The sequence below is a fragment of the Typopeltis vanoorti genome, chromosome 1 (assembly GCF_054136105.1).
Source record: "Typopeltis vanoorti isolate ZY-2024b chromosome 1, IOZ_Tvanoo_1.0, whole genome shotgun sequence".
Lineage (NCBI taxonomy): Eukaryota > Metazoa > Arthropoda > Arachnida > Uropygi > Thelyphonidae > Typopeltis > Typopeltis vanoorti.
In genome coordinates, this window is record NC_143549.1 from 122,474,456 (window position 1) to 122,500,934 (window position 26,479).

Genomic DNA, 26,479 nt, shown 5'->3' on the forward strand with positions numbered 1-26,479 from the left:
GCTCAACCCCCCCCGCCCCAAAAAAAGGGATGTTATAGTTCTAAATAAATCTGCTACAAGTTTGCAAGATTCCCTTACTAAATTAAATAACTGTTGTAATAGATTATGGTATGAAGGTCAGCAACAAAAAGACAAAGACAATGAAAATAAGTAGAATCGTTGAAAATATCAACTGTGTTGTGAATGGAGAACCTTTGGAACAAATAAAACATTTCAGCTACTTAGGCACGATTTTTAGTGAAGATATAAATTAAATATGGAAATAGACAACAGAATCAACAAAGCTGTTATAGTAGGAAGTCAATTCAATAAATTCATATGGAATAAGAGAGAAATTAGTCAGAACACTAAATTAACTGTATACAAGACAGTGTTCAAATCAGTTTTAACTTATGGATCTGAGAGCTGGGTCAGAAGTAAAACACTTGACCAAAGACTAGAGACCGCAGATATGAGAGTCCTCAGAAAGATTAGAGGCGTGAACAGATGGCATCAATGGCAATATCATATTAAAAACGAGGATATTAGGAAAGAACTAGACATTGTCAGCATCCAGGAATGCGTTAGCAGAGCTAATCTCAGGTGGTATGGTCACTTAAACAGAATTGGCGAGGAAAGATTAGCAAAGCAAGTGTTCTCTGCCAGGTTGGCAGGAAAACGACCCAGAGGAAGACAAAGATATGTAGGTGGATTGAGACGGTACAAATTGCCTTAGACAATAGAAATATAAGATCTGATAATGTTGGAGTCTTGACAAGTAACAGACTGATTTGGAGGCAAATTGTAGACAGGAAGTTATTAATGATGTAAATTTTTCATGTAGTACTATCATATCCTGTACACCCCTTGAGGATACATGTCAGGAATTTGATGATGATGAATTTGGATATAGAATTTAGTCTGAGTTGGGATATGTTGTTGGAGGTGGAGGAAATAAGAGATCTTAGGGTGATGGTGGATAAAAATCTAAAATTTAGAGAACATATTGTCAGAATTGCAAGGACAATATAACAAATTCTGGCATTGACACAGAGGACACTGACTTGCAGGAGTGGCTCATGCATAGGCACTGCGGAAATGCAGCACCCCCAATTTTTCTTGATATTTATAAATATATTTATTCATTTATAATGCTTGTAATATTTAATTTTATCATCAACAATCCTATACAATTCTCTTATTTTGTATAAAAAATAATGAAAATCCATCTTATAGCACTTAAGAGGTAAAGAATGCTAGCAGCACTGTGTTTACCACAGTGTCATATTGCTACTCGCACAAGCATATGCATGTCATAGCGAGATGCGAGCTATTAGCGTAATGCAGCACTGTCTGTCATGCAGTTCCACTGTTGTTTATATGCAGTTTGCACCAATAGTAGAGTGTTCATGGTGCTTATCGTGTTTACTCCATCTCTTTAAATATTTGGACATTACAATTAAAGGATTTAATTGTAATATCCAAAAATTGTAAATCCATTTCTTTAATTACAATTAAAGGAATAGATTTTATTTTCACACAGATTTACAGTCATTAAATATTTTATTCAAACACGTAATACACTGTACTTACAGTGCGTATGTATATTTCAAGTTTTTCAAGTGAAAGTTGCAGCACCCTCACGATTTCGAGCCACGAGCTGCCACTACTGACTTGTAAGAAGATTCTGGTTCAATTGTGTAATTCTCTGCATCTGCCTGCGCACACGTACATGCATATATACATACACACATTCACTTGCATAGGTGATTTAGTTATTCATGTATTATTTAAAATTTTTCAGAACCTCACAAAATATATTTTGCTTGCTTTAAGAATATCGTTTATTGTATATAATTTTTTCCACTCAAAAATTTTTATAGTTACCTTTTTTTCTTTATGTTGTCTTGTTGCTTTTGTAGAAGTAGTTGATGAGGAAAACGATATACCCCAAGAAAAAGATTGGGTAGAATATTGGAGAGTATTGTTTCCAAAAGTTACACTTAAACAAATTGAACAGTTCATGCAGAAATATAAAGGTAAGGGAAGTTTCAAAAATGCATTTTATTTTTCATGTGAATCCCATTCACAAAATGGTGTAAGCCTATCATATTTTTAATGCTCGGGTGGGTTGTAGTTAGATAATTCAGTTCCCTGCAATAAACACAGTACTTTTTTCAATCCACTTCTTTAGGCCTCTAATATGCATGATGTGGTCTTATAAAAGTTACTTGCCACCTAAAGACTTCCCATGTTGGGATTGAGACTCACAATCTGTTGATGAGCAGAGATGCACTCCATTCTGCCAATCAGACTAGCAGGAACTAGTTTATTTCCCTTAGTCTAATAGGTTAATAAGAGAAATAATTATCTGTTAATGCCAGATGTCTGTTAAAGAGGAAAAAAATAAAAAATAAATAATTAAAAAAATAAGAAGTAGTATGCTAAACTGTGGACTGGTGTGTGTGTGTGTGTGTGTGTAAAGGATTAAAATAAAATGAAGAAAAAGCAAAGATTTTTATTGTTGATAATTGAACTTGAGTTTTCGTTTTGAAATATAGTATTTAAACAGTGTAGTTTGTACAGAATCTTTCTTCATTTTCTCTGCATGCATATGTCTGTAACATTGAATAGCATTTTGCAACACTTGCCAAACTTTATAAGAAAATCTGAAGCATTGTCTATTTTTGATAAAAGTCAAAAACTCATTTCATGGGAAGTCTTTTGTAGGTGCTTATAATTGCATATCAAAGGATACTTGTATGTAAAAAAAAAAAAAAAAAATGTAGAGCAATCATGACTCTGCCGCTACGCTAAATCTGAATACTAAAGAGTGAATCGATACAGCTGTTATTGCAGTAGTGTTAAATCACTTCTGTACTGTTTTAGTAGAGTTGGAATGTCATTAACATAATACAGTACAGAAAGACTGTTAAAAAAAAAAATTTTAATTGTTAAAGATTATAAACCATACTATTTTGAAACACACACTGTTCAAAACCATCCTATTCAATATCTTGCTGTATATATAGATTTTTTTTATTTTATTTAAAGATATTTAAAGAAGGCAATATCTAAATGCTTCACTATAGTTTCAAGAAAAAAAATAAGGTTGGAATTAATAGATGTGCAATCTTATCAAGATAGAGAATCATAAGAAAAAGATGTGGAAGGAATACGAAAATAAAGAGACTAAAAGTTTCTACATTCGTCTTTGAAATAATGCTGGACCTAATATCCATTTTCTTATATAATGTGGAAGGAATATTTGTTTTAGCAACTTGCTCACATTCTATAATAATGTTACCATTGAACTAGACAAGTGGAATGGATACACTGTGATACTTTTGGATTTTGCTAAGGCTTTTGACAGAATACAGCATGGAAGACAGCATGCAACAGTCTTCCATTCCATGCTGTATTCTGTCAAAAGAATACAACATGGAAGACTGTTGCATAAATTAGAGAATATGGGTTTGGATTACAAACTATTGTCATGGATAAGAGGATGGCTAACTGAGATATCGAAAAGTGGTATACAGAAGATGTGAGTCTGCAAAATTTAAGGTAACTAGGTAACTTTTTTTTGTGAAAAGGTGTGAATTTTAGATGAATGATTTGGATTGTCCAGTATGGACAGTTAAACATGAAAGAAATCTAACAATTCTATAGGTAGGAGAGTCAATACAATTCACAATGTATCTTACTGGACAACCTTCTTTATGAATTTTTGGGAGACCATATAAATGAGGAAAAAACATTTGGAAGATACCTTTTCTCATCCATTCATCTCTAACCCTCTCTTTGGTTTCATTATCCCAATGATATTTTTGTTGTTTGACCTCCTTCTGTAAATGAACTTGCCACTTTCCTACAATAGATCACTAGCCTTTATCCATGCATTCAGTTGTCCATGGAAAAAGAAAATTATAGTAGTTTACCTCACACAGCCTCTAGTACTTTTGTCACCCAGTGTTTACTGAACACCTACCTTTACTGGCAGATACATTAACCAAAAGACTCCTCATCCCACTTCTCAAAAAAATGAGTGTTATCACGTCTTTAATTTGTAGAGCTCATAATGTATACTCCTCTCCCTCAAGCTTACAACAAGAACTTCTCCTTATCAAAACTTTAATGGAATTAAATAGTTACAAACAGTGGTGAGATATGGAAATTTTAACAAAGGGGCTCGCATCGTCGAGCAAAAAAAAGCCGTATTTCACACAAAAACGTTTATTAATACAGCTTGTGTACAAATGCCAGTCAAAAAGTATGAGGGGACAATCAACTTGTAAAGGCTATCATTTTTAAACAAATCTTTCATGATCTAAACATGGAATAATGAATTATAGGTAACCCTCGTATAATGTGGATGTTAGGTTCCATAGAAATGCGTGTTATATAAATCACATTATGCGAGACTCAGATCACATACAAAAAGTAGGGTTATATATAAAAATAATTATATAAACAACAATGACATATCCAACAAAAATATATTTTTATTTAGTTCATGTAAGTTAATAAAACATATAAACTATGACACAAATACATAGTATAAAATTATAAAAATTACAAATTGTAATTAAGCTTCATTGCACTTAATGCATAAATGTTTTAGGAAAAATAAAAATTAGTGCATATTTTAATCTTTCATAGCACATGGATTTGAGGATCGGTTAATAAACATTAGTTTTGTCATGTAATCACCTGATGCATTACTACAAAACAGTACAGTAATTCTGTCTTCGTAAACTTTGAATCCAGGCGCTGATCTTTCATTTTTCAAAATATAGGTGCGTTTTGGCATTTTTTTCCAACATAACCCGGATTCGTCAGCATTGAACAGCTGGTCTGCATTATAAATGTTTAGAAACGTTGAGAGTTTTTTGTTTAATAAGATTTCCATCCAAAGTAATTTTCTTTTGAGTGCATCTTCTTTCCAAATCATTAGAGATTTCTTCATTTTTCTCTTAGAAAATTGCATATACGAGCAACGAGCTTTGCACTTACCGTTGACCCAGCAATAAACACTTTTTCGGATTTTATGTTCATTGTGTTTGATTGTTTGAATTGTTGATTCATTTAAATTCAGAGTCCTTACAACAACTGGTTTTTCTCCATTTTTCAACTAATCCATGATTTTAATTTTTTTCTTCGAGACGAATTTTCTTTTCAATATTAATTTTTTCCCCTTTCAATGCAATTTGCGGCCATTACTATAAAAATAATTTTTTTACATAGAAAAGCATTACATATTAATTATGTATGTAACTCACCAGAAAATAAAGTGCTCAGCTTGAGATAACACGCTTATGATTTTTAATGCACTTTCCTGGCAGAAAACAAAATTTCAACAATAAACACTTTATACAGTATACAATTGACATGCATGTGTGCTAAAGGGTGTTTCCCCCTAATATAAATTCACTGCTTATAACTACCTGCGCGATATGGGCAGACACAAATTTAACGAAGATAAGTCGCACGGTGAAAAATATATGAAAAGATAAAGGGTTACTACAATTTCTAGACTGTTTTTGTCAAAACCGCGTTGTATAAGTGCCGTGTTGAACAAGGTTACTACAATTTGTAGACTGCGTTATATTGAAACCACGTTGTATAAGTACTGCATAATATGAGGGTTACCTGTACTGACCATTTAAAATTGTATATTTAGAAATTTATGTACATTTAATCATACAAATACAACATTTATTTTACAAATGATATTCTATATTTAGAAATTTAGCTACTTGAATTCAAATTTACTATTTCTAGATATACCCAAAGCTTTTGACTCTGTATCACATTAAATTTTAATTAAAAAAATTAGAACTCACAGGAATACGAGGTACTGCCCTAAACTGGTTCAACAATTACTTAAATGCCAGATCACAAATTGTAAAAATAAGCAACAGCTATAGCAGCTCCAAAACAGTAGACTGCGGGTATACCACAAGTCTTGGGACCAATTTTATTTAATATTTATATCAATGGCCTCTGCAATCTTAAACTAAACAGTAAAATAAATACTTTTGCAGATGATACAGTACTAATTTTCCATACAGACACAGCCAAACAAATGAAAACCATCGTGAATGCTGATCTTTTGAAAGTAACAAATTGGTTCTAGTCAAACAAACTCAGTCTGAATGTCTCAAAAACTAAATACATAAATTTTAACTTGCGAAATACAACTGGCAAAATGAACTTCACTGCACAATTAATTTTCATGATTGGAATTGCAGGACAAATTCAAATTGCAACTGCTAGAAAATAGAAAAAGTCAGTGTAATAACTTACTTGGGATTAAAAATTGATAGTAGTTTAAGCTGGAAACCGCATATTACCGATGTTCTAAATAAAGTAGGGATTATGTTAAACAGACTTTACTACCTAAACAGATTCTTAAATTTAAATATGCTAAAAATATTATATTCTGCCTGGATTCAAAGCGCCTTACAATATGGTATATTAAGTTGGGGAGGAATCTATCGCACTATGCTGAAACCTTTAGTCTGGACTCAGCATAAAGTATTTAAAATCTTAACTAGAAACAAATATAAGGATACTGCATTGTGTAATAAATACACCATACTAAACATATTATCCCTTAGATATTTATACGTCTGTAGGGTACTATTATTCATAAAAAATGACAACAAATACGTAAATATCAAACAAGATGCTTTCCTTAGTAGACATAAGGGCCTAAAATATATAGTTCCAAAAGCAAATAAAGAAGCAATACACAAACATTATACTTACTTAGCACCAAAAGTATTGAACACACTACCTTTAACAATAAGAAATGAAACTAACCCAAACAAATACAAAACTCTAATCAAAGAGTATTTATTTTCCCACAGAAATGAGGAATCTCTGTTCAGAATAATTGTATAAATTATTGCTTTTTAGCATATTTGTATTCAAACATCATAAAAAATTTTAATGCTATTTAACTGCTTTATTTTGTTCCTAATTGTTATGCAACTTTCTCTGTACATATTAGCATGTCTCCTGCGATTTTATTATGTAAATATATTATAATAATATGTATATTATATGAATTTACATAATCATCATCATGCATATCAAGGATTTAGGCTAGCATGGCCTGTTCCAGCCTTAGAAGTCATCGTTTAAGAGGATGCCCTGGTTTTCTTTTTCCTAATGGCTTGTACTTTAAGGCTTGTTTTAGTAATCTTTCTGTTTTCATTCTTTGAACATGTTACATCCATTTATGTTTATATTTTTTTAATTTTTTCTATTACTGGTTCTTGGTTTAATTCTTTCATAATTTCTTCATTTCTTTTGTGATCAAATAGGGTATACTTTGCAGTTTTTCTCATAAACTTCATTTCTGCTGTTGTTAATCTTTGTTTGTCTTTTTGTTTTATTGTTCAGATTTCGCTTCCATACATTAAGACTGGTAGGGCTAATGTATTGTATACTTTCAGTCTGGTTTGTTTTTGAACATAATGAAAATGAATTACATAAATTTTTGTAACTTTATGCATATCATAACCTGGATTAGCTGTTGCCCTTAGGCAACAGCTAATCCAGGTTATTCCAGGTTAATCCAGGTTAATACATATGATTGTTCAACATTCTGTACTATTATAGGAAGCTTACAAATAAATTTTACTAGTTAAAAAAAAAAAATCTACCCTATGGTTCTTCTTTATGAACTGGTCAATAACATCGTCATAAAAAGTTGGTTGTAACTTAATTTTCCCAAGTAACATGCACACTTATAAAGGCTGCTGAAGCTCACTGGCAGAGCTACATTGACTGCATATGGCCTGTGGTTTAAGCAACAGAGTGAGATGCATGAAATGGCTATGCATGTGCATGAAATCACAGTGCCGCTGCGAGGACCTGCAAGCATCGCAACAGCTCAATTATTGCCACACAAGCTTAAGACATCTTCTGTGTACAAAAATAAAAGTTTAAATGGAATGCTTATAAATGCATGCATTTATTAACAAATAAATAGTACTTCTTTCTCAATTAATGAGCTTGCCCAGCAAGCATGGAGAATTCACCACTGCACAATCATCTGCATTAATTTATCTTACACAAGAAAAACATTTTTTAACTATCAAAATATAATAAGAATAAAATCTTTTATAATCATACATATGAAATAGTCCGCATGTTTTATAAACAAAATAAATTTCTTTTGGTATGATAGAAGTTTTTATGACAAATAATCTATAAATAATAAATAAATATTATCTAAACACAATAATGTTGAAATACGTTATATTTCTCTTTTGTTTTTATACTGCACGTGATAATCACTGGTACCAATCAAGGGGCATTATTTTATAGTCCTATTTATTTATATGCAATTACCAAAAGTGAATTCTTATTTGTAAAATGGTAGTAACAGTAACTATAATATTTTATTTAATAAAATCACTTTGTTAGATTACCATATGAATTTTTCACTTAATATATTTCAAAAATTTTATTTTATTTTTTTAATAAAAAAGTACACAAGAAGAACAAGGGGCTTGCAAATTTGAGAAAAATTTAACGCAGGGTTCAGGCAAACCTCTTACAGCTCACCACTGGTTACAAACTTCATCAAATCCAGCAGATAATTGACTCCTTTGTTCCAACAATTAAGGACACTTCAACAGACCATAGGGTTCCACTCCCTTATATTTCTGATATCTGAACCTATTGGCAGAATTTTGAAAAAATTCTGCGAATAAGTTCAGCTGATGCCCATATATTTTCCTATAAACAAAATTTCTCATCTACAAAAGACAAACTGTCACCTCTATCATTAGTTGGTGTTTACCAGATCTCTTGTGAATGTAATTTGACATACTTTGGGCAGACAGGCCGTTTGTGGAAAGATAATTAATGAACATCAATATTACATTGAATATGTTAAACCTCAAAAGTCTGATCTGCTATAGCATAGTATTAACGCTAAAACACAGTATCGTATAAGATGAAGTTCGTCTTCTCCATAGAAGCAGTTTTAAATATGAATTCCTTTTTCAAAGAAAGTTGCAAAGCTCTTTTACATTGGCCTAACCTGAATCAGAGCGATTGTCTCTCTTCTCCAAAAGTTTCAGAGATTCTCATTTTATGTAAACATAAAAAATAGATTTAATATTATTTATCATCATCACCATCAAATTCCTGATATGTACCCTCGAGGGATGTACAGAATATGATAGTACTGCATGAAAAATTACATCATTACTAACTTCCTATCTATAATTTTCCTCCAAATCAATCTGTTACCTGTCAAGACTCCAACATTGCCTGATCTTATATTTCTATCTTCTAAGGCACTTTTTACTGTATCAGTCCACCTATATCTTGATCTTCCTCTGAGTTTTTCCCTGCCAACCTGGCAAAGAACACTAGTTTTGCTAATCTTTCCTCTCCCGTTCTGTTTAAGTGACCATACCACAATGAGATTAGCTCTGCTAATACATTCCTGGATGCTAACAATATTAAGTTCTTTCCTAATATCCTCATTTTTAATATGCTATTGCCAGTGATGCTTCTCTAATCTTTCTCAAGACTCATGTCTGTGGTCTCTAGTCTTTGGTCAAGTGTTTTATTTCTAACCCAGCTCTCAGATCTATAAGTTAAAATTGGTTTGAACACTGTCTTGTATATGACTAATTTAGTGTTTTGACTAATTTCTCTCTTATTCCATATAAATTTATTCAGTTGACTTCCTACCATACCAGCTGTTGATTCTGTTATCTATTTCCATATTTAATTTTCCATCTTCACTAAAAATCATGCCTAAGTAGCTGAAATGTTTTATTTGTTCTATAGGTTCTCCATTCACAATGCAGACTAAGTATTGCTTGATATAATGCTCCACTGACACCATATAACTGTAACACTTTGAACAGTTTCTCTCTTGGCACCCTGTCATATGCCTTTTCAAGATCTACAAAACTTAAATACAGATCTTGGTTATATTCCCATGATTTCTCAACTATTTGTCATAAAGTGAAAATTCGATCCTGACAGCCTCTATTTGGCCTGAATCCAGCTTGTTCTTCACCAAGCTTCCCTTCTATAATCCTTCTCAAGTATACTTGGATAAATCTTACCAGGAACACTTAGTAGGGAAATACCTTTTGTAATTCTGACATGCAGTTCTATTTCCCTTCTTATATATGGTACTATGAGAGCTCTACTACTATTGCACTGCATAAGTAGTGATTGCACTACTATGCAGTGCAACCACTGTAAGACTTTTATACCTTCATACTTGAGCATTTCTGGTCGAATATATCATCTACTCCCACTGCCTTTCCACATTTCAGGGTTTTTTTTAATGGCTTTTTCTACTTCTATATGGATATGTATTCCTGATTGCATGTCTTTTGAGTGTTTTTTACTACTATGCTGTCAACACTTTTCATTTAGAAATTTTTTGAAGTAATTACTACATACATCAAGGATATCTTTTTCTTCAGTTTTCAAGTCATCTTTATCACCTCTAATTCCTTTTACAGTACTCTTTTCTAGATTTCTGAGCTTTTCAACAGCCTACAGATTTTTCTGATTTTTGTTCTGATTTTTCTATCCTTGCAGACAACCTCACCACATGCCTCTCTGTCTGAATCAGTCAATGTTTTCTTCAGGATTTTCTGCTGACTCTCCAAGGTTTGGTTCCTGTTCCCAAACTCTTTCATTTTTTCTTGAATAATGTTTGTGTATTTTAGTCTACAGTTTACATCTGAGAGCTGCTCAACTTTTATTTGCTTTGAAATTTTCTTACATGTTCTTCTTTTCAACATGACATTCAATTTTATCCTGCTCAACACTAAATGGTGATCACTTCCAATTTCGAATCCTCTGTACACTCTAGTGTCCTGCACCAAAGAGAAAACATCATTATCCACAATAACAGTCAATGAGACTTTTCTTAGTCCTTGTCTCTTCTCTCCAAGTAAATTTGTGCACATTTTTATGTTGGAACATTGTGTTAATAATAACCAGTCCATGTCCTGAGCAGAAATTCAACAGGTATTTTCCATTATTATTAGCTTTGCTCTTTTCTCCAAATTTTCCCAAAATATTTTTGTTTGTCTGACAATCATTTCCTTCTCTTCTATTTAGATCCCCAACCAACTTTTCCTTTTTCATTGTGTCAATTGCTTTTTCTAAAGCTTCAAAAAATTCCTCTTCTATAGTAATACCTTCTGTGGGAACATAGGCACAAATAAATCTCATTGTCCAATTCTGCATTCTGATATTTGCCACATCACTCTGCTTGATATTGCTTGCCATTCAAGAAGATTAGCCCTGTATTTTGTGTTCAATACTATAGCTACACCCTCTTTTTCCTGATCGTCATTGCCTGAGTATAACATTTTGTATTTATTGCCCAGAAAAATCTCACCAGCTTTTGTCTTTTTTGTTTTAGTCACCTCTATTATGTTGTTCCAGTAGCTGACTTTTCGCTGTTCACCCTGGTTCCTTGGTGAAAACAACGAGGACCTTGTTTAACCGGGTAATGCCCCAGCTGGCATGAAATTCTGTCATGTTGTACCATCGTATTATATTTTGATTTAAACCAATAAGAATACAGTTTGGTCGGCTAAATCCCAAATTGCCAGCCCATTCTCCTTCGTTCAGTATCCAGGTAGATACCTAACGGTGCACCACGAGAAGGTGAGGATTGGACATTAGGTCAGAAGCCCTGGTCGGTTTTCTACATTCCTTTAAAGGTGATGTGGAGGTCTCCTCTCAGTTATACAGCTTTGACCCTTAGGCACCCTTTGAATGAATGAATTTCTTTTGGCGTTAAACCTTCTTTTATAAAGAATTTTATAACCACAGGATACTCAATTTTATCGATTTCAAGGGATACAGACAACACTTTTGCTTCAGACAGCTGTAAAAAAAAAATACTACTTGATAGAAATGACTTGCAATTTCACACGGATGCTTATGATAGATGTACAATTTAGAAAAATAAATAAAATTTTGCCGATAGTATTACCATCTAGGTTGAGGCTGAGAACTTTTCAGACCCATGTATGCTATCATCCAGCATAATAATACAGTATCCTTAAAACATTAATGCATGTTGCCAGGATATTTGTTCCCATGATACAGCTCTTACTACAAAATTTAGTCAATGATTACAAACTCCTATAAAGTGAACAGAGTCTAAAGAATTAGCAACTGTTATACATTCTGCTAGGGCCACACTGCTCTTTGGATAGTGTAAAGTGTCTTGTGCCTGCTATGAGCAAACAGAAAGAACTGTGAACATTAGAAATATATATGCTACCATCATTGTAGTTGATCTTATGTTAGGCATTCCTTCACATAGACAAACTGAAAAATACAGCATTACAGAGAAACTGTAACAAGTACTTATTAATATTTATCCCTTCTTTTAGTGTTGCATGGTGATCAGCATTCATTTTAGAAATTATGGACTTTACAGTCGTATTTTAAATAACTTTTTAATTTCCCGGCATTTTGAGCTTCATATTAAGATCATCATCTGGAGTGTATATAAATATACAAGGACAAGCTAAGTTACATTACACACAGTAAGCTAAAGAAATAATGATTTGATCACCGGTTATTCTACTAGCATGACCTCTAGTGAAAAAAAAAAAAATTACACATTAATTATTTAGAAACTACATCAAAGCTAAATTCTATTTAAGAAAACATGAGAAAAACATTCTTATAGATAGTCTTCTTTCAGTAACAATGATGTCCTATTTTTAACATTACAATTGTAATTTTTGATTTAGGATTCTGGAATACCTCCAGTCCTGTTTACAGATAACTCTTAGAGAGAAAGGTTCCGTGAGTAGAATATGTGCCTTCCATATGCTTGGGATTTTTAGACCATCATTATTGTTCAGATTGGGGTGGTTGATAAGAATCTCACAGGCTTCCTTAAATTTGTGTTCATATCATGTTTCGGTGTAATGTAAACAATTGGTGCTTTTCCAGTCAATTCTATGTAAAGTGTTCAGGGCATGATCAGATCATGCCCATAACAATTGTAATGTGAAAAATAGGACATCATTGTTACTGAAAGAAGACTATCTATAAGAAAGAATGTTTTTCTCATGTTTTCTTAAATAGAATTTAGCTTTGATGTAGTTTCTAAATAATTAATGTGTAATTTTTTTTTTCCCCCACTAGAGTCATGCCAGTAGAATAACCGGTGATCAAATCATTGTTTCTTTAGCTTACTGTGTGTAATGTAACTCAGCTTGTCCTTGTATATTTGTATATACTCCAGATGATGATCTTAATATGAAGATCGACACATCGGGAAATTAAAAAGAGTTATTTATAACATGGTTGTAAAGTCCATAATTTCTAAAATGAATATTGATAATTTAGCTCACTGCAACTATTTTTAATTGGAAAAACCAATTGTTGCATGTACCTTGTATTCTTGTTCTTTGATTTGCTTCTTTCTACACACTGATGATGTACTATTATTTCCAGTATGAAATATTTATACTTTCATTAAAGTTAATTCCTTGGTTATTGTGTAATTTATTGTTTACAATTATGAGAACATTATCACTTCTGATCTCATCTAGAGTACACTTGTGTTCTTGTATAGAGTTTGACTCTCAATAACAGTGCAAAATTTATATATATATATGGAATATACTAGTATATGGAGAGAAAAAAATTTTTTTTTCCATATACAAGTAGTCAAAAAGTGTATTGTATTTTTGTTAAAATATTCTTAAAATATAGAAAATATAGGACTTCTGCATTAATCCAACCTTACTATCTTCCTAGGTTTGGTACACACACACTAATGAGACCACAATAAATTTGAAACCAGTCTGGGTAATGACCCTTTCCATAATGCATAGCAATATACTGAAGAGTACTAAAGCAATTGATGTAAAGTTAGAGGCCTCTACTGTATATACAAGTAGCCTAGTTATAAAGATACGTCATGTGCAAACTTTGTTTGCTTGGATAAAGGACAAGAATATAATTTCTTGTCAAGTATATTTTGTCTCCTTAATTTCTTGAGATTACCATAAAGTTTGATTTTTCTTTCCTTGCACACTGCAGGCAACTCTACCTCATGCCTCCAGGACTTGAATCACTCAATCAACCTTTTCTACAGATCTTCCTTTTATGTCTGTAATGTTTGGTTCTTGTTTAGCTCTTTCACTCTCCCTCCCCAAATAATATTTGTATCTGAGTTTACAGTTTATCTGTGGAATTGTTTGACTTTTTTTTAGAATTGTTATTTTTTCCTATGATATTTGTCTTTATCCTGTTTAGTACTAAATGGTAATCACTTAATCTCTATGAAATCAGTCAGTCATTTCAGTAATAGAGCCAGATGGAATATCAGCATGTACACAGACCCTGGTAAACAGGAGAAAGAAGGGTAAATGATAAAGGTCTGTGTGGTTTAAAAAAGGGGTGACAGCTAGATTTTTCTCCCACAGAGCAGTGAGTGATTGGAACAGTTTGCCTGTTGAAATGATGAGTGCATCCAGTGTGAATGAGTTTAAGAGAAGGCATGACATCTCGTGTGAGTGATCTGTGGCCTCCTTCAATGAGTCCTTGACTCCCTGGAGGTCTTGGATTTGTAAAATCCTTTATACATACACTCATGTGTTGAATCTAAGAATTTTCTAATTTCTTTTATATTCTCCCAATGTGATTTATGCACAACTTTCATGTTGGAATATATGTTTATAATGACTATTCTGTGTCCTAACAGACATCTAGCAGGCACTTACCATTATTATTATTAGCCATGCTCTTTTCTCTAAATTTTCTCAAATATTCTATGTGCCATCTACTCTACTGTTAGATCTCCATCAGGAAACTAGAATTTCTATTTACTTCATGTTAACTTCTCTCTCTCTCTCTGACTCAAAAAATTCCTCTACTTCTTCCCTATTAGACTCTTCTGTGGTTCCATTGGTATACATAAGTCTCATTGTTTAATTTTTCATTTTGAAATTTATCACCATCTCTCCGCTCGAAGTTGTCTACTAGTCAAGAAGTTTATCTTTGTATTTTATGTTGAATATTGTAGAGACTTCTGTTCTTTTGCTGATCATATTGCCCAAATAGCATCTGTAATTATTAATTGGTAGTATTGCATGTGTTATTCATCTTGATAAAACCATTTATGCTAACATAGTAGTCTAATTTGTCTGTTAGTTCCACTTCTTTTTTATTGATGCTTCTTACCTTGTGGAGCCTCTCTTTAATTCTCAGAATTAAAGAGAGGGGAAAGACATCTAGCAGGCACTTGCCATTATTATTATTAGCCATGCTCTTTTCTCAAAATATTCTATATGCCATCTACTCTGCCTTTTCCGAGTTCCCTGACAAAAAACAAGGAGAAAACCTAGTTTAATTAGGCACTGTCCCAGCTAGCACATTTCATCACGTTGCATCATCATTTTTGTTTGTGCTAAATGCAAATACAGTAAAATTTGATCAACTTATTTCCAACTTGCTAGTCCATCCTCATTTTTGCAAGATACCTTCTGGTTGCACATATCTAAGTTTGAATATCATCTAGAATGTAAAAAGCCTTTATAATGGCTTTTCAGTATGGGTGACTTAACAGATCTCACGTGGAAGTGTCAGTTTCCCTCCCAGAAACTTTGGATTTTTTATTCTCCAAAACAGGAAAACTAATTGGTCAACATGCATGCACATTTAATAGAATTAATAAATTAACCTCTTAGCTGTAATTACTTTCATCAAAATTCCAACCAACCAACCAAACTCATCATGAATACTTTAATTGTGCTGCAGCTGCACTAATTCATTGATGATGACCACAATGTTTTCCTATGGTAAAACATGACAAAATACCTCTGGAGGTTTACTATCGATGCATATGCATATAAGATAAATCATAAGCAAGCTTAATGATATACTTTTAACATGCTTGAAATTAAATATTAAAATAAATCTCTGGAGGTTTACTTGTCCCTGTATCCAGTATTGGGCATAATTTCAGTCATTTATTACATATTCCATTGCCTTTATGCTTTGCCAAAAGATCATATCACTAGGATAGATTTGAAATAGTTTATCATTTGATCACAGAAATTTTTCTGGGAGATTATTAGTTATTGTACAAAATATTGCCAATGCCTATGCATCATATGCATATAGGATAAATCTTAATTATATACTTTTAACATGCTTGAAATTAAATATTAAAATAAATATTTATGAGGGTGCACTGAAAAGTTGTGATAATCACGCTGAAGGAAGTGAGATAGAACCATGTAACTTGCACATTATTCTACATATTGATTCTACAAATGATACTGATGCATCATTTGCAATCCTCTGAGAAAAAAGTCTTTCCCTTGTTATATAAAACAGTCATTTTTGTTCTAAGTGTTTATCAGAACTTTTCCCCCCTTCCTCAATATCTAGTTATGTTTTAATTACTGTAACAGTAACTCAAAAAAGGTTTTTTAATCAGATAGTTTTTGGAGTTGACTCATAGAGATACTTAATGATTAAAAGAGAAATGTTAAGATTCATACATATGTTGTGTGTGTGTATCTATCTATGTGTGTGTGTGTGTGTGTGTGTGTCTATATATATATATATATATATATATATATATATATATATATATATAGACACACACACACATGTGTATTATTAATGCAGGATCACAGGAAGAAATAGAAGAACTAAAAGAATATTACAACCGATTTGAAGGTGATATGAACCTGATCAGCGAACATATGACCTCATATGAAGCAGATGAAGAAAATAGACTAACAGAAATTATCAGTGATCTTATTGCAAAGGGTGAACTCACATACTATGAAAAATTTACAAAAGAAACAGCCAAAAGTAAAAAAGCAAGAAAGAAAAGGGTATGTATTTCCAAATAAATTTTTCCCCAATAATAGTTTATCTAAGTCTTTCAAGGAGAATATGGGAGGCGGGTCCTCCACACACACACATGCCACAGACCTTACTAATTACTGTAAATTACTTATCCAGTCTGATTTATTCAATCAGTTATAAAAATGTGGTAGTTTTTTTATTGTACTCTTTTGATCCTTATTATAAGGATTTTGTAACTATGATCAAAACAGATGGATTCTGTTTGAGGGAATAGAATAGAACTTTCTATGAAATGAAAAAAGGAACTTTTTGACCAGCACATTTAGCATTTACTGCCCACACATGAATTTAGCTAAATATTCAATTATATAAATTAAAAAGAGAGAAAAATAAAAAGTCAGCTAAAAAAAAAAAAGAAGTAAACTGAATGCAAATAACCAACATTCAAGTACCAACATATTTTACTATATTACAATAATATTGAGTTGGCAAATAAGTTCATTGGGTTTATGTGTTAATACAAGTTTAAGCCGCTTATGGAAGAAAATAACTTACGTTACTGGCATATTTTGCTTTTTTATTTCAAAAAAGCAAACAAGCTTGCGGAGGACCATAAAAAAATATGCAGCGTATATGGGAATGTTGCCTTAACAGAACGCGTATGCCAAAAGTGGTTTGCCAAATTCCGTTATGGAGATTTCGACGTCAGTGATGTACCTCACGCCGGTCGCCTGGCCGAGGTTGATTCGAGTGTTGTGAAGGATATTGTCGACAAAAATCCATCACAAACAGTGCCGGAGATTGCTGCAGTACTGAACATATCCCATACAAGCATTGAAAACCATTTGCACATGCTGGGATATGTTTCAAAACTCAATGTTTGGATGCCCCATGATTTGACTGAGGCTAATATGACTGCTCTATCCATCTGTGATTTGCTGCAATGTCGCCAAGAAAACGACCCATTTGTGAAGCGGATGATTACGGGAGATGAAAAATGGGTCGTGTACAATAACGTGGTACATAAAAGATCATGGGTGGGGGGGACAAGAGCGAACTGCCGCAAACAACGTCGAAAGCGGGATTGCACCCAAAGAAGATCTTGCTCTCTGTGTGGTGGGATTATAAAAGTGTTGTCCACTATGAATTGTTACTGTCAGGCAGAACGATCGATTCAACTGTCTATTGCTCACAGTTAATGCAACTGGCCCGTGCAATTAGCACAATGTCCTGAATTGGCAAATCGGAAAGGAGTTGTCTTTCACCACGACAACGCCAGACCCCACACATCGTTAACAACCCGGAGTAAATTGTTATGTCTTGGCTGGGATTTTTGCCACATCTTCCATATTCACCGGACCTGGCACCTTTCGATTACCACTTATTCCAATAGTTGCAGAGTTCTCTGAACCGGAAAACCTTCGCTAATGAGGAGGCTGTCAAAAGACACATGGATCAATTTTTCGCCAGTAAATCTCAGGAGTTTTATGAACGCGGCATAATGAAGTTGGTGGACAGATGGGAAGAGGTCATTGATAAAGAGGGTCAATATATAACTGACTAGTATGTATTATATACATTAAATAAAATGTGTTTCATTCCACTCTGAAAAACCAAACGAACTTATTTGCCAACCCAATAAGTAAGAAAATAGCTATGGTTAATGAGGCCAGTGTGTTAATTATCTGTTAATTGTATGTGTTTTGGCAGGTTTGTTTGTTTTGCACATTGAATAACCTGAATTTTCAGAAATAAAAACTTTGACCTCTGTGTGAGACTGGCTAGTACCACACCATTTGGAAGAAAAATCCTTATAAATTTTTTCATACATCCATAGTTTTCTATAAATAAAATTTTAATGGGAGTCTCTCCACCTAGAGGAAAATGTCGTAACATCTTGCATTTGCATTGCTGAGGTGCTGCAGTTGCCATTCTGTATATCATCTGGCAACTGCTGAGGTGCAGCAGTTTGCCAGAAGATATACAGAATGAGACATTGTTTTTATGGCAGTCTATGATTGTATATCAAATTTTTGCTTTTCATAGCAAATCTAGATAATCTATAAAATGTTTAAGTTCTTTTCAGATCATTAGCGCATCACATCAACAAAAGACGTAACATCCTTTTCTGTGAATCCATTGAGTCAAATCAGTGTTACAAGACATACAATAATTTGGACCCCACTTGTTATCTTGGTTCCCTGTATCATGACCAAAATAAAGTTCCTCAACTTAAATCATTTGGTGAAAATTCTGAAAAATGATACAGCACAGAAATGTAAGAAAAGAAGTAATGGCAGAGAAAAGTAAGGTGTACACTAACATCTGAAAAAAAAGAGAGACTAACGAGGAGGCAATATTGTATCACATTTCTATGATATACTTGTGCTTATTGAGTACAGAAATAAATCATAGTTTCTGTGCAGAGATTAAAGATATTAGTGATGCTCTCAGATTTCAAAATTCTAGAGTAAAAGTGTTAGTAATTTTGGCTGGAATGAATAATTTAAAAGTGAGAAGTATTGCATGGAAGAGGATATGAAAGCATTACTTGCAGAAATGAAAAAGAAGACAGTGAAGTTTGTATGTCTCTTGCCAAGGTGATAGGGAGTGATTTAAGAAGGACTATGATTACAAATAGATCAATGCATAGGCTGTGTGGGAAGAATTGTATAAAGTTATTATATTTTTGAATTGAATTTGATGAACAAAAGTACTGGTTGCCTGGTGGATTGCACTTCAGTAGATTTGAAGTTAGACATCTGAAAAAAAAAGTATTGTTCAGAGATGAATGGATGTACAAAATCAGGAAAATTAAAATTATTAGGAAGAATGCAGATGTGCAGGTTCCATTGAAACAAGTGAGTGTGAAATTAAGAAAAGATTAGCATTAATTGCAATTTCCCATGTCTTAAATCTGAATTAGACACCCATTAAAATATTCAAGGGTGCCTCTGTACCCAAGAGGATATTGCAGTGCATGTCTACCAATTCCAGAAGTACTAGAAATATAGGTGAGGAGTTTTTTTTTTTGGCATGGATTAACTTGAATTGGCAAAAAAAAAATATAGGCATTTGCAAGACTTAGCTAACAAAAGATACTCTCATAGGATTAGAATATAAGGGATGCCATATTTTCAGAGATGAGAGACAGAACAGGAATAAGGAAGAGGTTTTGCTACTGATATCACAGGAAGGCAGATTTGAAGGAGACGGTGCATTTGAGACCCCTTTGGTGTGAGATAAAGTCAAAGGGGGTCTCAAATGCACTGTCTCCTTCAAATGTTGGGACAAATGTTAGTTTATGCTGTAGGAAAGAGGATATTAATGATATACATTGTCAAATTAGCTCATTGAGCAGAGAGTGAGTAATCATTATGAACAATATCAATAGGACATAGATTGGAAGGATGATGGGTGAAGGGCACAAGGAAGGATAAAAATATAATTTATGCAGCTGTCGGGAAATAATTCCTTTAAATAGTATGATGGAGGGTATCAGGGGTTTGAGAGTAATGAATTTGGTGATAGCAATCACAGAATTTATCCTTTACCAAAGCAATCCATTCTGCCTCTGATTTGGGGAGGATGAACATATAGTCTTAACTTGGGAGTTGGCTGACCATGTGAAATTTTCATTTAAGAGCTGGCATATATAGAGCTGCAAAGCTTTTGATTTTTGACAAACTCAGGAAGCAGCTTGATGCTGTGCTTTGGCCTAAAAAAAACTGCAAGAGAAGGATATCAGTAACGTTTATGGAAAATGGTCAAAGGGTATTGGGGTGCTATATCAGATTGCATACCTAAAGTTTGGAGGATAAATCAGATGGGAGGAGTTAAATGGAGAGTAGCATCATTAAGCAGGAGCTTAGAGAAAGAAAATGTTATGGAGGGTATATAATGATAAACAGGCTCATGAGCAACAGCACAAGCAAAAAAGGTGACTAGAATGGTGAGGAAAGCAAAATGAGGTTATGAGACAATATCAGCTAAGCAGACCAAAGGACCTCCCAAAGTTTTCTTTTGCTGTGTGGTGAGCAAAAGGAAAAACAATTACACAAAGAAGGTTCTGGGAATGAGGTTTCAGATTTTAGACCAATTAATATTTTAGGAGTGGTGGTTAAGTTATGGGAAAAAGTTGGTTAAGGATGGAATTCTAAAATGTGAAATGAGTGGATAGGAATATAGTATTTGATGGTTCATAGCATGAGTTTGTGAAGGTGGTGGGAGAGGTCTTGTCTTAGTAATATATAATTATTATTTTGTATTTTTTACTCAGTTTCCTGAAAATTGACATCTGAGTTTGTTAAGGCTGTACCATGATACTTCTGGACTTTTCAAAAGCATTTGACAATATACTACATGGAGTCGTCCTATTGCATTAGTTGGAATTGATGGCATTGGACATTATGCTGGTGATATGGATAAAAGGATGGTTGAAAGGTAGACATCAGAGAGTTGTGGAATTATAAAGAAGGCATTTGACCAGTACTGTGCAGCAGAGCTCTGTACTGGGCCACTTCTATTCACTTTGTACATCAGTGATACTGGGAATGGGTCGAAAGGGAATATCTAGTTGGTTGCTGTTGATATGCTATACACAACCTGTAGTTTTTTTTCATCCAAATGTAACATTATTCATTTCAGGATGAAAAAACTACAGGCTGTGTATAGCATAGATGGAACTGTACTGCAAGAAATTGATGATACTGTGGATTAATGAGTAATGTTGGATAGAATTGAAGTTCAGAGAACATGTTATAAAAGTGACCCAAATATCTCAAACAATCACTTGATTATTCAGAAACACTCTAACAAGCAGAAGATAATTCCCTCTTAATGCTTTAATATGATCACATCTGCACTGTTATGCATACATTTGGTTTCTTGGGGATGCAAAAGTAGCAAATGCTCCCCCCCCCCCCCGTAGTGAGTAGGCAAGGCCATTTTAGCTCTTTCTAACTTTTGGAGGGGAAGTTCAATGATAGCTAAAAAAACATGCATGAATAAAATCAATACCAAAAAGTTGAATTAGACAAATATGAATTTAAAAAGAACTAAAAATAAAAAAGGAATTAAAAAACTTGTTATTATATACATGGTAAGCTATTTCATTTAAAGCACCATCAGATGTAGATAGAAAACTGTGAGCTTGCTGCTGATTTAATGAAATATGCAGTAGCGAACAAATTAATCTGAACAAGCTGAATTTTCATCAAGTTTTTGGTCTTTGTTTCAGTTCTGGTCTCGGTTTTAGTTCACTATTTTGGTTGAGTGTTGCATGTTTTAACTGCCTCTATGATGTTTATTAATAGTGTTGTGTAGGGAAAATAAGTTATCATTCTTAGTGGGTTTTTTTTTTTTTTTTTTATAGTTATAAAATGAACTCTTTCTGTGTACTCTTTCTCAGCATACATCCATGACTCAAATACAAATTGCCAATGAATGTAGTGTTCATTTGAATACTATTAATGCAATTTTAAAGAGGTTTAGGGAGGTAAGTACATTTTCTCCTGACAGAAAAGGAAAATGTAGGCAATAAAGGAAAACTACTCTTACTAGTTAGGAAAAGCAAAATGAGTCCAAGATTGTCTGCTGTAGACTTGGCAGCTAATAAGATTAATGTATCTGACATGACTGTCTGTCGAAGATTGTTGGAAGCAGGGAGGACTGCCCACAGACCAAAAAAGAAATAACAGTTGACGAAAGCTGTGCAGAAAATGAAGCATTGGTGGGCAGAAGTGTTCAAAGATTGAACTGTTGAGAAGTGGAAGAAGGTCATATTTTCTGAATAGAGCCATTTCTTTGTATAAGATGAGCAAATACCCTATGTCTGCAGATTAGCAGCTGAGAAAACTTCTCCCACCCACCTTCAATAAACTCCTAAACACCCAGCTAAAAAGATGTTCTGGGGTTGTTTTACACGACTGTCCAGGATCGCTTGTACCTGTTGACGGTATGATGAAAAGTGACGAATACATAAAAATGTTGGAGAAAAGATTGGTCCCATAAATCCAGAAAGACAAACTCATCTTCCAACAGTATCTCACTCCATGCCACACTTCAAAAAAAGTGAAAGAGTTCCTCAAAAATCACAACATCCATTTGCTTTAGTGGCCAAGTAACTCTCCCGACATTAACCCAATAGAAAATTTGTGGGCCATATGAAAAAGAGACTTGGAAAATTGAATTGTGATACAAAGGATAGCTTAATACAGTCTATTATAAAAGTATGGTTTCGAGATGCAGAAATACGAAAAATGTGTTCTACGTTGGTAGTCTAAGTGAATTAATGAACTTATTAGGAACAGAGAAGCATAAATTATTAGATAAAGTTGGAGTTTAATTTTTGTACTTATTTTCTTGCAAAATTAAAATTTTTCTTTAAAATGTGAGTGTTCAGATTAATGTGTTCATTACTGTGTAAGAGGAGCTTAGTTGATTTGTGAGTATTGGGGGTGCTGGGCTGGTTTAAAAGTTAGAAGGGAGTAATTTATTTTGTTTAATTGCCAGGTGGAGAAGAACAGTAAGGGTTGTTTTGTTGCTGAAGATTCAGAGCAATGCAATTTAGTTTCATCTTCTTGATTAGCAGTTACACTGATAATGGTGACCTTCTCAATTTCAGTGGTATGCTTAGATTATATTGCATTTAAGGATATCGTAGTGGTGGGACTTTTCAAACAGGTATGTTTTTGTTTGTGTTTTTTCTTTGTGGTAGAAAGACGTAGTCTGATATGGGAATATTACAATCTCAATGTTCAATTAAGTGAGGTGTTATAGAACAAATGGTAGAACAACCAGTATAACAAGTATTACATCTTAACTGGCAGTTAAATTTGTAAACATTATGTCGTGGCAACATGTCGTCTTGAGCTATTGCAGTCTATGTTTTAGTAAATTTTGTTTGTTTTTAGTGGCAAAGTCAGTTCTTCTTTGGTGCATCAATCCGAAGATTGGTAATTATAGCAGCACATCACAACATTCTGTCCTGTGATCTCCTCATAACTCCTAGCACCAGTTAGCATCATTATGTTATTTATATATGAAATTCTTGGTCTGCCTCGTGGCCTCTTTCCTTCTACAGTCCCCGCCATTATTTCTGTAATCAGTCCCCCATGCCTCAAACGGTGTCCAATTAGGCTTTTTCTTCTCTTATTGATGTGTTTCATTAATGACTTCTCTTCCTGAACTATATTTAGAACTTCATTACTTTTCCTTTCTGTTCAACTAATTTTCATCATTTTTCTCCAGCACCAAAGTTCAAATGCCTCCAACTTTTTGATGTCTTGTTTTGTTAGAGTCCAGGCCTCACAACCATATAATGCAATGCTCCATGTTTTCACTAGCCTTTTTTTGAGCTGGATGCTAAGTCCTTTACTGGTAAAAATGTTTCTTCTGTTGTAGAATGCTTTTTTTGTCAGTTCTATAATTTGAATATTTGGAAAGATATATGGGAATTTTAAGACTGTGCAGTTTTGATATATGGCTTTGAGAAGAAGTGATGTGATTTTAGTCTTGGTTAATAGTGTAGTCTATTAATTGTTTGGGATACTTCAAGAGCTGAAGATCTCTTTCAGACAGATAATTTCTTAGTTTAAAGCTGTAACAGAATGAGTATTTGTAAACATTAATGAATTGTGTTAATATGACAGATTTTTTGATGCAATAAGGGCGACAGGAGGTGAAATGCAAATAATTTCCAATGTTTGTGGATTTATTGATCAAATCTAATGGCATTTTTTCATCTCCGATGCACAGAACATTGTCCATGTATTTATTGTAGTTAAAGATGCTAGTGCATAGAAAGCAGGGTGAAAATTATGTTTCCATATGGGGAAGAAAAATTTCAGCAAGTATACAGCCAATGTTCTGGCCCATGGGAATACTGAAAATTTGTAAAAGTGATCATTATGTTTAAAGTAATTGGTTGAAATTATTAGTATTATTAGAGCAAAGGTATTTGTAAGAGATAATTTTGTAAAGCTCTAGTAGGTTCTGGTTCATTTAGAAGCGATGTGTGGACGATATCAAGGGTTTTTGGCATTTTGACATGAGAATATAGAGAAGAAGCATCCAAAGAAGAAAGAATATTATTGGGTGATATGGTGGTTTGCTAGATATGTGGAAGAGTTGATTAGTAGTTTTTTTATCATAAATTTTGAATATTTTAATAATTATTTTAGTAGCAAAATCATTATTATGAATTTCGATAAGGGAGCTGTTGCGGAATGCTTGTACAAAATTATGGGGAGTGTATCATAGTGTGGTTTATATATCTTGTCTCTAGAATAGTGAGGGAACAGTTTGTATGAGGAGTGATTTTTTTTTTTTAGCAGTGTATTTATCTTTTGTGTTTTTCTCTGAGTTGATGTATAGATTTTTTGATTTCGTTTATAACATTTGGAGTCTTCAGTGATTATTTTGTAAGTATTAGAATCATTGACGATGTCTAAGATAATCTGTTTTGTTTATTATTACTGTTGTACTTCTTTTATCAGCTACTGATAATACTGTCAAGTGTCATTTTTTTTTTTTTAATAGCATGTGAAAGTCATGACAACAAATTTGGTATGGGAATTATTTTATTATTTATTATATTGTTTATCTTGTTTGTATGTATTGTTTGTGTTTGTTTGGATCATTTTCTAGTTTAGTTTGGGCTTTTTTATCAGGAATTGTGAAATTTAAACCTTTGTTTAATACTTCTATTTTGTTCAAAGAAAGCAGTCAAATAAATTTATAAAGTAGCTAAAGGTATTGTGTTTATTCTCTTTGGGTATGGAGTAAGTATAGATGGAGGAAGGAAGGTGGGATGTGTTTGTTTGTGCTGATGAATGTGGTATATTTCACCAAAGAAGTGATGTTAAATTTAGTGTTATGTCTGTGCTCGTGATCAGCTGATTATATTATCAGGAGATAATATAATCAGCTGATCTCTCCATTAACTCCATTTATATGAGCTGAAACATCCACCAAGTTATATACAAATTTATTCAGTTGCAATGTTGGTGCAGAATAACTTTGGGGGATAAATTACTTATGACAATAAAAAAAAGTCTTAGCTCAGTGATATCCAAGAACTGCAAAATTATTTTCTTCCATGAAGGAAAAACAGTAGCCAATACATATGTATGAGGTTATTTTCAATTTAGTTTATGAGAGTATTTCAGTACCAAAAATACTCTCATATTCTCAATGAGCATACCTGCATTGAAATGTCCAGAATTTGAGATGCCTATTTTAACATCCTAGCCCACTGAATTAGCTTGCTGCAAATTCCAGCTTAGCAGTTATGATCTCTAGAACTGTAAATCCAGCATTTTATTTCACTCTTATAATTTTAATTGCCTATAACCCCTAACAAGAGAATCAACCTATTTTACTGGACTAAATTGGATGGAATTTGAATACTTCAACTGTATTACTGTTTATGGAGTTTCCATCTGTATTTGGACAAAAAAAAAACTAGCCAGGAGAGCACAAGTTAAATACAAAAATATGCTTACTGGCATAAGATTATAACCACCTTATTCTATTAAAATTAGAATTGTAAAATCTAGGGATACTTATAGGTCATTAATCCTTGAGGGCTTGTAAACAGTGCTTATGCAAGCAATAGATAAAACAATAC

General features: G+C 33.2%; 1 protein-coding gene across 1 annotated transcript in view; it reads left to right on the forward strand.

Annotated features, from left to right (window-relative positions):
• LOC150110372 (dnaJ homolog subfamily C member 9) overlaps positions 1-26,479 on the forward strand; it is an 86,874-nt gene that overhangs the window by 47,809 nt on the left and 12,586 nt on the right. The window contains exons 3-4 of the mRNA XM_090393338.1: positions 1,902-2,018; positions 16,663-16,874. Of these exons, the coding sequence (XP_090249464.1) occupies positions 1,902-2,018; positions 16,663-16,874 (329 nt within the window). The remainder of the gene's footprint in view (positions 1-1,901; positions 2,019-16,662; positions 16,875-26,479) is intronic.